This window comes from Phyllobates terribilis, unplaced genomic scaffold (assembly GCF_046119375.1).
Source record: "Phyllobates terribilis strain yellow unplaced genomic scaffold, ASM4611937v1 Scaffold_2__4_contigs__length_985480577, whole genome shotgun sequence".
In the NCBI taxonomy this organism is placed as follows: domain Eukaryota; kingdom Metazoa; phylum Chordata; class Amphibia; order Anura; family Dendrobatidae; genus Phyllobates; species Phyllobates terribilis.
The window spans coordinates 490,278,532-490,294,677 of record NW_027362762.1 but is presented as its reverse complement, the minus strand read 5'-3'; the positions used below and the strand labels follow the sequence as shown (position 1 = coordinate 490,294,677).

The following is a 16,146-nucleotide window of genomic DNA, read 5'->3' as shown; positions in this document are numbered from 1 at the left end:
ATCTAGGCAGCTGTCTGCATTGCCAAACACGTGGAGATCTCCTGCAAACCACTGCAGGGTGACTGTCTGTCACCTCTGACACACCCGTGACAGTACCCCCTCCTCTACGAGTGGCCTCCGGACACTCAGGACGGGGTTTCTCAGGAAAAGAGGTATGAAAAGAGCAAACCAATCTGGGAGCGTTTACCTCTGATGCTGAAACATACATCCTCTCCTCTGGACCATAGCCTTTCCAGTGCACCAAGTATTGTAGAGAACGACGTTTGAGACGAGAATCTACAATCCTCAAAATCTCGAACTCCAGGTTACCATCAACCATTACTGGGGGCAGTGGTTGAGGTGAAGGCTCAAGCAGTTCTACTACCTTTTGAGTAAGGACCTGTGAAACACATTATGGACCTTAAGGGCACAAGGAAGTTCAAGACGAAACACTGCTGGGTTAATGACGGCAGTAATTTTGTAGGGACCAATAAACCTAGGTCCCAGCTTCCAAGAAGGAACTTTCAATCTTAAATTCTTGGTAGACAACCACACAAAGTCATTCACATTCAGGTCCGGACTTGGCAAGTGTTTTCTGTCAACCATATATTTATACCTGTCACCCATGGTCTTTAAATTACACAGAACACCCTGCCATACCGAGGAGAGCGACAAAGCAAACCATTCCTCCCCAGGAACTCCTGAAGCTCCACCCCCACTGAAGGTACCAAACTGTGGATGATATCCGTATGCACCAAAGAACGGTGACCTGCCAGTGGATTCTTGATGATGATTATAGATGGCAAATTCTGCCAGCGGTAAGTAGGATGCCCAATCCTCCTGATTTTCGGAGACGAAACACCTGAGGCATATCTCCAAGTTCAGATTGACACATTCGGTCTGACCATTTAACTGAGGGTGGAAGGCAGAGGAAAAGGACAGTTGCACCCCCAGTCGAGAACAGAATGCCTTCCAGAACTTGGAAACAAACTGAGTCCCCTGGTGAGACACCACATCGGAGGGAACCCCATGAAGCTTCACAATCTCATTTATGAAAATCTGGGCAAGTGTCTTAGCATTGGGAAGTGCAGGTAAAGTGACGAAGTGAACCATTTTACTGAACCTATCTACTACTTCCAAAACCACCGTTTTGCCTGCAGAAACCGGTAGGTCAGTAATAAAATCCATGGACAAGTGTGTCCATGGCCTGATAAGGATAGGTAGCGGAAGACGAGTACCAGACGGACGGGTGTGCGAAACCTTAGAACGTGCACAAATACTACAAGCAGCTACGTTTTAATTACATCCCGATGCAACCCTGGCCACCAAAAAGTCGATATACAGCCTCCGCAGCTATCGCCGATCACATGCCTCTCCCTGCTATCCCTGGCGTAAGGCTATAGCTGGGGGTGGAAGGAGATGAGCACTAGTCAACCTCCGCTAGCACTCTAAAGACAAAAGAGGGAGACAACACAGGGGAATAATAACTTAGCTTTAGAAGAAACTCCAACAGGGCACACGGCCTCAAGACTCCAGAAAAGACATGATACTGCTTCAGCCAAGTTCCAAGTAGAAATGAGTATAACCAGTGACGCCCACCTGGAGAGATCAGGTATATATAGACCCAGACCAGAGGGAGGTAGTCGCTGGGTCCTAAAGACAACCTCCTATCTAGGCAGCTGTCTGCATTGCCAAACGTGGAGATCTCCGGCAAACCACTACAGGACGACTGTCTGTCACCTCTGACACACCCGTGACGCAGATACTTGCTAACTAAGAATCCATGTGAAATGTGCAAATTCACCTCTCCCACTAAAACCTTCTCTAATTCCAGTGATTCTAAGTCATTTTCTATATACTAAACTCTTTTCAGTGTTAGCCATTGATATGAAGAAGCCTAAAAGGGCTGGAGACTTTCAGCATCTTTTACTGACCTTGGAGGCATATTGGATTTGAAATCTCTACACATTTGGCATGAATCTTAAAAGATATATTATGTTTCATTACTAATTTAGTTTGATCCATAATTTTTTTTTTTGCATACTGCTATTTTTTCTCTTGATTTTTTAATATTTGTCAAGGATTACCATTCAAATATGTATATACTGTGGTAAGTCGGCTCACTTGGCTTCTTAAACAGGTAGACACAGGAACCGTTTATATTTAAAGTCTGGCTGGTTTATTGCAATCCTCATAAACCACGTCTCCAAAAAACTTAAATACAGCCTTTGTAGTAAACAAAAAGTAAAAACTCCATACAATAGTGCTGGTTACCCCACCTGGCTTAGAGTCCAGCTTCCATGTCCTTTAGCAAAGGCATTCAATCCAGGAGACCTGCAACCTCCATTCATCCAGCATGGGTGAGACAAACAGCTCTCAATTTATCCAGTGAATCCCACCCAGGTGGTGGAGATATGGTGAGCAGCCATTCAGCTGCTACTATCAACCTGTCATGCTGATTTACAGAAAGCACTCCGCTGCCTAACTGTGTGGAATTGGCAATCAGTCAGCATGACGTCGGCACTGACGCCCCTTCGACAAAGCAGACCAGAAGAGGAAAAGCTGCTCTGTCGATGTGTGGGTTAATGAAGCAGCAGAATTGTCCACAGGAGTGATTCATGTCTGATCTGAGCTGACAGAGATAATCGCCAAGTAGAACTGGCAGGTAGTTATCAACTACCTGAATGTAAGTTGTTAACCCCATAACAATAAGCAAAGTCCACGATTACCCCTTTCATATGCAAAAATGAAGAATTGTTAACTTGTGGGAGTCAGGGGTGAGTCGGAGTTTTACATTTTACAGAAAGGCGCAGAAAGATTTTGCTAATGCTATAAAAGTATATTGAAGGGGTCATTTGAAAAATATGTCTGCTTGCTTGTTAAAGAAGTTACTTTTTTTAAATTGGTCAATGTATTCAGCACGTGGCCATAAGTAAATTTCTAAATTCCTTATGTTGCTGATAATGCCTGTGAGCGGCGCTATCGGTGGCTATCACGTGACCCCGCACTGACGGCATGACAAGTGAGGCGTGACTGAGCGCTGGAGTCCCCGCGGTGGCTGCTGGGTTGTGGGCGGGGTTATTCCCCGCATCACACCCAGCATCCACCGCGCGCTTTCCCAATGAATGGGGAGAGGCAGAGCGCGCGGTGGATGCCGGGTGTGATGCGCGGGGTAACCCCGCCCACAACCCGGAAGCCACCGGTGGAATGCGGAAGAGGGACCCTCGGCTGCAACATGGACTTGTCGTGACGTCAGCAGATGTCAACACTGGCTGCAGCGCGGGGTCACGTGATGCCTGTGAGCGGCCAGTGATAGCGCCGCTCACAGGCATTATCTGCAACACAAGGTATTTACAAAGATACTTATGCCCACATGCTGAATACTTTGGGCAACTTAAAAAAAGCACCGGACAACCCCTTTACAATAGCAACACTCTTGTCCACAGATGCTGTGTGCCATTGCAGGCAGGCTATTCAAGTGAACAGGAGTGTGAGGTCACCATAAAAAAGTAATGTACTTTTAAACTTAAACAGCCCCATAAAGAGGCTTTCTGGGCTTATATAAAATAGAGACAAGTACATGTCTGAGTGCTCAATGCATAATGCTGACGAGCCCCCTGGACCGTGGGGTACTCGGTGCCGGGCCGGTCGGTGCACAGGATGTCACAGTGACAGTGACCCGGTCTGTGACCCAGGGCGGTTAATAAAAGGGGATTATAGTTTTTATAGTTTAATGTTCGTGACGCCACCTGTGGTATGCGGCTATATGGGGCCGCCGCTGCAGTGCAGATCCTCTGGAGCTGATGATGACGCAGCAGAGTTGGTTCAGCTCTCCACAGGCAGAGCTTAGCTCCAGGGCAGGAAATGGTGATGTTATAGATGTTGCTGTGCAGTGTAGTGCAGGGGATGGTGCAGATAATAACCAGTCCACAACTTAATGGCGGTTTCCTCTTATCTTTACTTGCGGTGGTGAGGCAGCCCGGGGCACGGATACTAGCTGGTAGTGAAGGTCCGGGCGGCCTGGAAGCAAGTTGGGAATCCACCTCTCCAGGAGAAGTTGTAGGCCTTCCCTTTTCTGCTAATCTCTTTGGCTCTGCTGCTTATAGCTGTGCTGTGGCCCTTGTCCCTGAGTAAAACGTCTTTGTGCTCACCCGTATGGCAGGCAGCTTGGGCCTTCCTGGAGTGTCGCTCTCACGTGGCGGTGCTGGGCCCTATGGTGCTGCTGAGTCTCCAGGCGTCTGATGGGGCCAGGAGACCTGCAGTCTTCTGCCCTCCGGTTTCTGCTGCTGGGCCTTCAGTGCCCCATAAGCTCGGACTCTGGTGTCTGGTTCTTCTACGCTCCTCTCTGGGGTGAGCTGCCGTGCAGCTCCACTCCCCAGGTCTTTCCTCTTCGCTGTCCTGTCTTCAACTCCTCTCACTAACTCTAACTAACCCCGCCCCCAGATTCCAGTTGCTAAGGGGAGGAGCTCCCCTTGCTGGTCTGGAGCCAGGAAAGTGTTGCATGCTAGTATACCTGACTAGGGGACTCCTGCTTGCTTCCAGGCATGGCATCACCTCTTGTGAGGGAGGCAATGCCACTGTGGCAACTGGACCCCTGGAATGCCACATTGCCACTATAACAAAAAAGTAATTTTTATCCATTTTCATTATTTTCCTTAGCTTTGTGCAACATAGTTGTTTTTATGCTGCAGGGCTAGCTGTTGAACGTAAATCACTAATGTACGCATTACTAATTATTCTCATTATTATTACTATTATTATTATTGAAATCTTCACAATTTTTAACGTTCTAAAAAGATCTATAACATTGTATTTGGAAAACTACAGATGGGGCTATTATTTCAATTCTATCTTTTCCATCTGGCATCAATTGATAGCTGACGGTGGGATACAGTCACTTTATTACAAATGATAAGAACTATGTTTTTCTTCATATTTCAGATGTTTCAGTACAACAGTTCAGCTTATGAGTCTATGTGTGATCCACATTGCTATCATCACCTGTGTAATAATTCAGTACAAAATGGATGCACTATACGCTGCTGCAATTCATCAGGATGCACACCTTACAGTGGTATGAAAGCAACTCTAGAACCATATATAGTACAAATATAATCATGTATATGTAAAACCGCAGACAAAAGCTTAATAGAAATGGGAGCCAAAGAGAATTTCCTACAACTAGAGCTGATTGTATTTATTTTAGCAAAGCCCCATAGTTACCGTATTTTTCGGACTATAAAACCCACCGGACCATAAGACCCACCTAGGTTTTAGAGGAGGAAAAAAGAAAAAAATGTAAGCAACACATGTGGTCATGATGCACTGTTAAGGGGGAGGGAGTCTGCTGCTGACACTGGTATAGGGGTAATGTCCCCCAATTCTGTTAATATCCCCCATGCTGGTATATATGCCCCCCTTCCTATTATACGTGGCCCCATCCCCATCCTGGTATGCATGGGACCCCTCCATCCTGATATGCAAGCCACCCCTCATCCTTATCCTGGCATGCATGGCACCCCTCCATCCTGATATGCAAGGCACCCCTCATCCTTATCCTGGTATGCATGGCATCCTTCATCCTTATCCTGGTATGCATTGCACAGCAATCCCCATCCTGGTATACATGGAACCCCTCATCCCTAACCTGGCATGTATGGCATCCCTCATCCCTATCCTGGTATGCATGCCCCCCTCATCCTTATCCTGGTATGCATGACCCCCTCATCCTTATCCTGGTATGCATGGCCCCCACATCCTTATCCTGGTGTGAATGGCACCCCTCAACCTTATCCTGGTATGCATGGCCCCTCATCCCTATCCTGGTATGCATGGCCCCTTCATCCTTATCCTGGTATGCATGACCCCTCATCCTTATCCTGGTATGCATGGCCCCCTCATACTTATCTTGGTATGCATGGCCCCCTCATCCTTATCTTGGTATGCATGGCCCCCTCATCCTTATCCTGGTATGCATGGCTCCCTCATCCTTATCCTGGTATGCATGGCCCCCTCATCCTTATCCTGGTATGCATGGCCCCCTCATCCTTATCCTGGTATGCATGGCCCCCTCATCCTTATCCTGGTATGTATGGCCTCTGATCCTTATCCTGGTATGCATGGCCCCCTCATCCTTATCCTGGTATTCATGGCCCCCTCATCCTTATCCTGGTATGCATGGCCCCCTCATCCTTATCCTGGTATGCATGGCCCCCTCATCCTTATTCTGGTATGCATGGCCCCCTCATCCTTATCCTGGTATGCATGGCCCCCTCATCCTTATCCTGGTATGCATGGCCCCCACATCCTTATCCTGGTATGCATGGCCCCCCTTATCCCCATCATGCTTCCAATAAAAAAATAAACACTCCTACTCACCTTCCTTCTCTCTCCTCCAGCACTCCGTCCTGTCTGCCCGCACTGATCTCGCCATGTGAGCTACGCATGGCGTCACTGCCATGCGCGGCTCAGAAGGTGAGATCAGCTGCAGGAAAAGTCACTGCTCCCCACGCAGGGACTGTGTGCGTGGGGAGCAGTGACTTCATTCTCCTTAATAGCCGGCACACAGCGTAGCCGCAGCGCGGCTCCTGCTGCTTCCGGGCGATCTTGTGTGCCTGCTATTAAAGGGCATGAATATTCACCACTCTCCACTCCCATGGGCTTGGAGAGGGGGTGAATATTTATATGTACCTCTTGAAGCTCATCAAGAGAATGCCAAGAGTGTGCAAAGCAGTCATCAAAGCAAAAGGTGGCTACTTTGAAGAACCTAGAATATTAGACATATTTTCAGTTGTTTCACACTTTTTTGTTAAGTATTTAATTCCACATGTGTTAATTCATAGTTTTGATGCCTTCAGTTTGAATGTACAATTTTCATAGTCATGAAAATACAGAAAAATCTTTAAATGAGAAGGTGTGTCCAAACTTTTGGTCCGTACTGTACATATGGATAAGGGCAGAGAGACTGAATCCCTAGTATAAGCATAAACCTGAGGCAGAATGAACCTTTCAGCTCAGACAGAGGGCGGCCACACCCTTTTATATGCACTGAAGCACACTGAACTACAAAGAAAAAACCTTTATTATTTATTATTATTTTTGCACTGTGCAATCTTTCCATTTACTTCCAGTTATTTGGGTATTTTGCTTGTTTTTTTTTTCTCTGTCTAGTGGGCTTGTGTGAACATGCATTTACATTTTGCATGCACATCAATTTACGTTTCAGTTCAGACTTCCAGGTTTTTTCTTTGTAGTTCAGTGTGCTTCAGTGCATATAAAAGGGTGTGGCCGCCCTCTGTCTGAGCTGAAAGGTTCATCCTGCCTCAGGTTTATGCTTATACTAGGGATTCAGTCTCTCTGCCCTTATCCATATGTACGTCACTTGACAAATGGTAAAGTTTTTAATATTAGAGTTAGGACTGTCCCATAAGGGTTGCCTTGACGTGGCGGTATAGCTTTTACATTATTTTGATCAAAATTGTATTAACTAAATACCCTTTATTAATTATTATTATTTTTGCACTGTGTGATCTATCCATTTACTTCCAGTTATTTGGGTATTTTGCTTGTTATTGATTTTTCTCTGTCTAGTGGCCTTGTGTGAACAGGCATTTACATTTTGCATGCACATCAATTTACGCTTCAATTCAGACTTCCAGGTTTTTTCTTTCTTTTTTTTTAACTATAGAAAGTGTAGATACACTTGACTGTTTAATAATATGGCAAAGTACCAAATTTAGCATAAAATTGTCACTGTTTTTAACAAACTTTGCATAAATCAGTAATACAAATATATATATAATAAACTTTGTAATATAACTTATCAGAGAAATATTCTTTTTCTCCACTTATGAGCCACTTCTTGTCCTGCCGTCTGTCTCCTCAATTCACTATTCACTCTGAAAAAACACTCAAATTCATCTTCTTCAAAATAAGATGGACTACCAGCACAGTGATGTTACACAGCATATTAAAATGTATGGAGAGGGAAAGGGGGAGGAGAGAGGAGGAGAGCAAGAAAACAGACAGATTGTTACTGATTGTCGCTTATCCCAGAGTGCTCAATGTTGTTGTATGATATCTTCTATACTGCTGCTGCTGCTTTTCAGTTTGTCCTCAACTGAGGAAAAAGCAGAAATCCTTCTGTTTCTGCATTTTGTGTATAGGAGATATCATAACAGCTAGCCTTGACCACTAGCTCAGAGACAAGTGGAAATTAGAGATAAAGCCTGAAGACGGGAAAACTGGTGAAAAAAAGCTGAATTCAAGTCATGTAATGGCGATAAATAATGTTATTTTTCATGTACACACATACGACAGATTATTCTGAATTGACAAATAAGCTTTTAGTTAATACTGGTATTCCGTCTTGAAAATAAACTCTTGAGCATTTTGCTGTGTTGTTCTGTTCCCATCTCATTGACAAGAGGATTGGTAACACAATCAAAGTCAATATATTCATAAATATTCAGCAGCAATAAGACAGGAATGGAACTACACAAAAAAAGTGCTCAAGAGTTATTTTATAGCCAATACAAGCCTTTAGAGACATGTAATGAGTGGTGACAAGTGATAAGCGAACGCATAAAGGGTTAACTGAGCATGCTCGAGTCCTAACCGAGTATCTTCGGCATGCTCGTATATTGTATTCGAGTCCCTGCTCTGCATGATTTATGGCTGTCAGACAGCATCAACACATGTGCGGATTCCCTAACAAACAGGCAATCCCTGCATGTGTGGAGGCTGTCTAACAGCCGCAAATCATGCAGACGCAGGGACTCGAACATACTATACGAGGATGCCGAAGATACTCGGTTAGGATTTGAGCATGCTCGGTTAACCCCTTATCCGAACACGTTCGCTCATCACTAGTGGTGACAGATGCTCTTAAAGCCCAGAAAGACCTATAGTGCTGTAAACATCATACTGGCATCTTAGTGACCTCTCTTCATATTCTGAGAACTATATTTTACTATTACACTCAGTGCAAGGTAGGTTCTGCAGACACTGCCCCTTACACTTCAGGGCTGCCGATAATTGAAATTTAACAATTGTGTCCCCAGGAATGTTTCGATAAAAAACGGGCAGCCTTCAGGGGAATCAAGACAATAAAATAGAGATGAACTTATTGTAAATGGTTACATTTCTCATATTACTCATTATTAATCTTATTGCACCCTAGATAACAGTACAGCTCCAAGTACACAGGTGATGAGTACAGCCACTTCTACCACGACCACAGCTACCACTACTACAACAACAATCGTATACAGTGTAAGTATTAAGAGTTACTAACATTAAGAAAGTATCCTCCTTCCTTTTCACTTCAAAAAATTACCACCATCCTGCTATCAAAGTTCTAGTACCTGTTCTTAAAGGGGTTGTCTCAACTATTTAAATAGTTAAAATTACAAAGTGCTGGTAGAAACAAGAATGGAGGAAAGAAGAAAAGAATAACCCTTTAACCTCTTTGTGACAATACGTTATAGTTTGCGAGTACTTCCCATCAATGGACGTACCAGTACATCATGGAGATTATGCAGGCACAGGAGATATGCCCGCACAATCTCGGTTTAACTGATAGCCGAGCTCCTCCTATAAAAGCCAGGGCTGGTGGCAGCACCATGCTGGTTCTTTAACGCTCTAAATTCTACGATCAATAGCAATTGCTCCACTTAGAGTGTTGTTAGAAGGATGGGGCTCCCTCTCTCACCCCATCGGCACCCCATCAAAGCTATCAGTTGTCATGGCAGCCAGAGGTCAAGTAATGACCTATGGGTCTGCCAAGTACGGTGGCTTGTTAGGCTCTACTATAAGCAGGGTCTAAACGGCATTTTGCCATTTTCAAAATGACAGCTATAAAGAATTTCCATGCATGTGTATTGCAATGCATTAGTGCGGTGATCAGGGAAATAAAAGTTAAAGTCCTATAGAGAAACTAAGTAACAAAAAATAAAAAATATATATATAAAAAAAAAACCACAGGAAATAAGGATAATAAAATTGTGAAATAATATTAACCTCAAAAATATGCATATTTATGTAAAAACAAAAATAAACAAAATAAGTACAAAATATCCGGAACAATCTAATCTATAAAACTGTCACACTATTTAAGCCCTATAGTGAATACCATAAAAAAAAGAAAAAAAAGTGACAAAAACTTCACTTGAGGGGGGTTTCAGCTGTTCTGTCGCTTAGGGGCTCTGCAAATGGAGCCTGCAAAATATTCTAGGAAAACCCCGAGCCCTGCCGTGTGGCCAAACAGTACTGTATAGTCAAATATGGGGTATTGCCATGCTCAGGAGAAATTGTGTAACAAACTATGGAACTATTTTTACACATTACCTCCTGTGAAAATGGAAAATCTGAGGCTAAAACAACATTTTCGTGGTGAAAACATTTAATTATTTTTCTCCATCTCCCAATAGTATAACATTTTGTGAAAGACCAGTGGAATCAACATTTATTGAGGAGTGTAGTTTGTAAAATTGGGTCACTTTTGGGAGGGTTCTGCTCTTCTAGCACCTCAGTGGCTCTGCCAATGTAACATGGTATCTACAAACCAATGGTGTTCCTTCCCATCTGAGCTTTGTACTGATCATGATTAAGACTAAATAAAGTCGAAACACATCGATCGGGCTGGTCTGTCTGGTGGTTGGTGTTTGTCCGCAATACAGGACTTTTTACATGAATTTCAATAAAGGAAGATTTTTTTATTTTTATCGCTGGATATTCTACCTTTTTGTCTGAGCTTTGCACTGTGGTGGAAAAGTAGTTTTCGACCATATATGGGGTATCGGCAAACTCAGAATTTTCGCAACAAATTATATTGTCCATTTTCTTCTATTACACGTTTTGAAAAATTAAAAACTTGGGATGAAAACATTTAAGTGGAAAAAATTTAATTTTCAATTTTCACAGCCCTATATTATACAATTCTGTGAATCCATTGTGAGTTTTTATTGCTCACTGCACCCCTAGATAAGTTCCTTGAGAGGTGAAATTTTCAAAATGGGGTAACTTGTGGGGCGTTTCTGCTGTTTTGACATCTCATGGGCTCTCCTAATGCGACATGGCATCCACAATCTATTCCAGCAAAAATTGTGGTGCTCCTTCCCTTCCGAGTTCTGCCGTGTGCCCAGACAGAAGTTTCTGACCACAGCATACTGAGAAGAAATGGCACAACAAATTCTGTGGTACATTTTTGCTTGTTACCCCTGTGAAAATGAAAAATTTGGGGCAAAAGCAACATTTATGTAGAAATAAAACATTATTCACAGCCCAATATTTAAAATTCTGTGAAGCACCTGTGGGTTTGACTCTTTAACGACCACCGATACGCATTAAAATGGCAGCTGCTAAGGGGCCTTATTCCCTCATTGCTATTTTAAAATGACGATCATAAATAGGGGTATAGCACCCCTAGAGTCTGAAAATCTACTGGGGGGTAGCTGAGACCCTGGAGAACATGATCTGGGCCTGTTTCTCCGGTCCCCGAACACGCAAAAAAAAATGAGCCAGCTAGTAAATTCAATTCTCTCTCTTCTGACATGATATACATGTCAGAAGTGAGAAAAATTATGTCCCCAAGCACCCCCCCGGTACTTCCGCCATCACCCAGTCCCTCTTGCTCCGTCCCTCAGCCCTCCGCCTCCTCTTCCTGAAAAAAAAATGGCGGGCGCATGCTCACCAAGATCTGCTGTCCGGCACCTGGCAACAGCTGGGATTTTTACTATTGGTTCCTTTTGATCACTGCGATAGACCCTATCACAGTGCTCAAAAGCCAAAAATTAGTATGTCACCCTTCCCCCGTGTCATCCCCCTAGTTAGATTTTTTTTTTATTATTTTATAATTTTTATTTCTTTCATTCTTTGCAGTTAGGGTTAGGGTTGGATAAGTGCTCACTACTCGAGTTTGCATCAGGTGCTCGGGTATGCACCGAGTATCGTGGGTGCTCAAGTGACATGCTCGAGTCTCCACCCCGCATGTTTCACGGTTGTTAGGCAGCCAAAAAACATGCGGGTTTGCTACCATACATGGGCAATCCCTGCATGGTTTTTGTTGGGTGTCTAACAGTCGCGAAACACGCGGGGCGGAGACTCAAGCAGGTCAGTCGAGCACCCGCGATACTCGGCGCATACCCGAGCACCCTAGGAAAACTCAAGTAGCGAGCACTTGCATTCAACACTAATGACAACATATTTAATATGATGACCTAATGTTGTCAAATTCTGTGTAGTACCTTTGGGTTAAAAATGCTCACTGTATCCCTGGATAAAATCCTTCAGGGGTGTAGTTTCTAAAATGGAGTCAGTTGTGGGGGGCTCTACTGTTTGGGCACCTTAGGGGCCCTGCAAATGTGACATGGTGCACGCAATCTATTTTAGCCAATTTGTGTTCCAAAATGTAATTATTGCTCATTCCGTTCCTAGCCCTGCCGTTTGTCCAAAATGAACTCTTTGACTACATGTGAGGTATCACTGCACTCATAAAGTGGGTATCAAATTGTGGGGTCCAATTTTTGACGTTACCTCTTGCAAAAGTGAGATATTTGGGGCTAAACAACATTTTGTGAAAAAAATTAACTTTTTCAATGTGACGACCTAATGTTATCAAATTCTGTGTTGTAACTGGGGGTTCAAAATGCTCACTATACCCCTGCATAAAATCCCTGAGGAATGTAGTTTACAAAATGGGGTCAGTTGTGGGGGCTTCTGCTGTTTAGGCACCACAGGGGCCCTGCAAATGCAAAATGGTGCCCGCCGTCTCTTTCAGCCAAATTTGTGTTCTAAAATTCAAATATTGCCCCTTCCACTCTGAGCCCTGCCATTTGTCCAAACAGAACTTTTTGACTACATGTGGGCTATCACCAAACACGTAGGAAAGTGGGTCACAAACTGTGGGGTACACATTTTGGTGTTACTTCTTACAAAAGTGAGAAATTTGTGCCTAAAGCAAGACTTTAGAGGTAAAATTTAATTTTTTTTTCATTCCACTTTGCATTAATAGCTGTGCAGCAATTGAAGGGTTAAAATTTTTTCCCACAACAGTTTTAAAGTATTTGAGGGGTGCAGTTTTTAAAATTGTATCACTTTTGGTGAGTTTACAATATATAGGCCCCTCAAAGTCCACTCTCCCAGTGGGTCATGGTACAGGCAAACCATAACAGTAAAATCTGCACTATAATATGGTGTTACTTCCCTTCTGAGTTTTGCACTGTGCCTCAAAAGTAGTTCCCAATTACATGTAGGGTATTGGCGCAACCAGGAAAAACTGCACAACAAACGGAGAGGTCCATTTTTCCTATTAGCCCTTATAACAATTAAAAATTTGGGGCTAAAACAACATTTTAGTGGTAAAAATGTAATTATTCTTTCTTCACAGCCAAATGGTATAAAATTCTGTAAGGCAGATGTTGGGTCAACATGCTCACTGTACACCTGGATGAATTCATTGAGAGGTGTTGTTTGTAAAATGAGGTCACATATGGTGGTTTCTGCTGTTCTGACACCTCAGGGGATCTGCCAATGTAATATGCAACCCTCAAAGCATTCCAGCAAAATCTCAACTCCAATATGGCGCTTCTTCCCTTATGAGTCTTGTACTGTGCCTCAAAAGTAGTTTTCGACCACATATGGCATATCGGTGTACTCAGTGGAAATTGAATAACAAATTGTATGGTCCATTTTGCTCCGTTGCTCTTGTGGAAATGCAAAATTTGGGGCTAAAAGAATATTTTTCTTTGAAGCACCTGGGGGTTCAAGGTGCTCACCATACAACTAGATACATTCCTTGAGGGGTCTAGTTTCCAAAACGGGGTCTCTTGTGGGGGTTTCCACTGTTTAGGAACATCAGGGGTTCTCCAAACCCGACATGGCGTCCACTCTCGATTTCAGCTATTTTTGAATTAAAAAAATGTCAAAAAGTGCTCCTTCCCTTCTGAGCCCTGCCATGCGCCCAAAGAGTAGTTTTCTCCCACATATGGGGTATCAGTGTACTCAGAAGAAATTGCACAACAAATTTTGGGGTCCATTTTCTCCTGTTAATGTTGTGAAAGTAAAAAAAATTGGGGATAAAGTAACATTTTTTCCTTCCACATTCCATTAATTCCTGTGAAACACCTGAAGGGTTAATAAACTTCTTGAATGTTGTTTTGAGGACCTTTAGAGGTGCAGTTTCTAGAATGGTGTCACTTTGGGGTATTTTCTGTCATTTAGGCCCCCAAAGTCACTTCAAATGTGACGTGGTCCCTAAAAACAATGGTTTTGTAAATTTTGTTGGAAAAATGAGACATTGCTGATCAACTTTGAACCCTTCTAACTTCCTAACAAAAAAAATTATGTTTCAAAACCGATGCAGATGTAAAGTAGACATATGGAAAATGTTATTTATGAACTATATTTTGTGGTATAACTATCTGATTTAAAGGCATAAAAATGTAAAAGTTTGAAAATCGTGAAAATTTTCACATTTCTGTCAAATTTTTGATATTTTCATAAATATACACAAATTATATTGACCAAAATTTACTACTAACATGAAGTATAATATGTCACAAAAAAACAAACAGTCTCAGAATCACTGGGATCCGTTGAAGCGTTCCAGAGTTATTACCACATAAAGTGACACTGGGTAGATTTCAAAAATTTGGCCTGGTCATTAAGGTCAAAATTAGCTCCGTCACTAAGATGTTAAGATACTTATCACATCCCTAGATACATTTATTGAGGATGTAGTTTCCAAAATAGCGTCACTTTTGAAGTGTTTCTACTGTTTTGGAACCTCAGGGGCTCTGCAACTGCAACATGGCATCTGCATCTATTCCAGCCAAATTTGCACTCCAAAATTCAAATAGCGCTCCTTCCCTTTCGAGCCCTCCTGTGTGCCCAAACAGTTTTTGAACACATATATTGGCATACTCAGGAGAAATGGCAAAACAAATAATGGGGCCCATTTTCTCCTGGTAGTCTTGTGAAAATGAAAAATCTGGGGCTAAAGCAACATTTTCATGGAAAAAAAGTAAATTTCATTTTCACGGCCCAATGTTATAGAACTCTGCAAATCACCTGTTGCTTTAAAATGCTCACTACACCCAGAATAAATTCCTTGAGGGTGCAATTTCCAAATTGGAGTCACTCGTGGGGGGTTTCTGCTTCTTTTGGCACCTCACTTGATGAAACATTTTTCCTGGCTTAAAAAGGTGAATGGACCGTAGACCTCACGTGAAGGAATATAATTAAAGCACTACTCCAGCATTTTGTTTAACTGCAGCGCTGGAGAGGTTCTTCTAATGATAGGCCCCTGCACTTTGTTTTATACTTACTTGCCGCCATCTTCACCTTCTATTGCTGTCACTCCCGTCGATCTCCAGCAATTTGTGATCGCTCGAGTGTTTGCTGGAGCGAGCCGGAGATCACTTTTCAATGCATGTCTATGAGAGCCTTGTTCTTCCTCTCATAGACTTGCTTTGAGAGTTTGTGACTGTTACCTCTGACTTCCAGTCAGTCAGAAGTTGCGGTCACAAGATGGAGCAGTGGAACCTGAGAAGCTCTGATAAAAGATGAAGACGGTGGCGGGTAAGTATAAGACTGCAGTCAGGCACCTTAGGTCAGTAGCACTACTCAGGAAGAATTCCAATGTATGCCTCTGACATGAGCCTCAAACATATGCCTTTATAAAAGGTATACAGGGGCATATATTACTCAATGATTGCAACTGTAAAAAAAAATAAAAAAAACAAACCCTATACCATGCTATATACTTTTTGTGGTGGTCCACTCTATACAAACGTGCAGTCAGTTTCCTAAAGTATTCCAATGCATTCCAACCCGACAGATAACAAAAGAACACTTTGGCCTCAGTTTGGTGAATGTAGCACTACAGATATGCTGGATCTATATACCAAGAACATTAATCCAATCGAAGATTATATGCACAGCAAATGTAGATATGGCTTTAAATGAAAAGAGACTATTCAAGACTGTAAAACTCGTTTATCTAGTTCCTCTTGAACTAAGGAGTGTCACGTTGACTATTATCCAATGCATATTAGTGCTGTGTAAAGTCCAGCAATTTACCTATTTACCTATATTTTTATTTCATATTAAATTTCTATGGGAAGCTTAAACAAATAAAGCTTTCTTTTAAATGTACCACTTTGGTGC

General features: G+C 42.8%; 1 protein-coding gene across 1 annotated transcript in view; it reads left to right on the top strand.

Annotated features, from left to right (window-relative positions):
* The window catches only part of LOC141252837 (uncharacterized), a 165,931-nt gene that overhangs the window by 103,191 nt on the left and 46,594 nt on the right, over positions 1-16,146 (top strand). Inside the window, exons 7-8 of the mRNA XM_073670595.1 lie at positions 4,921-5,053; positions 9,161-9,252. Of these exons, the coding sequence (XP_073526696.1) occupies positions 4,921-5,053; positions 9,161-9,252 (225 nt within the window). The remainder of the gene's footprint in view (positions 1-4,920; positions 5,054-9,160; positions 9,253-16,146) is intronic.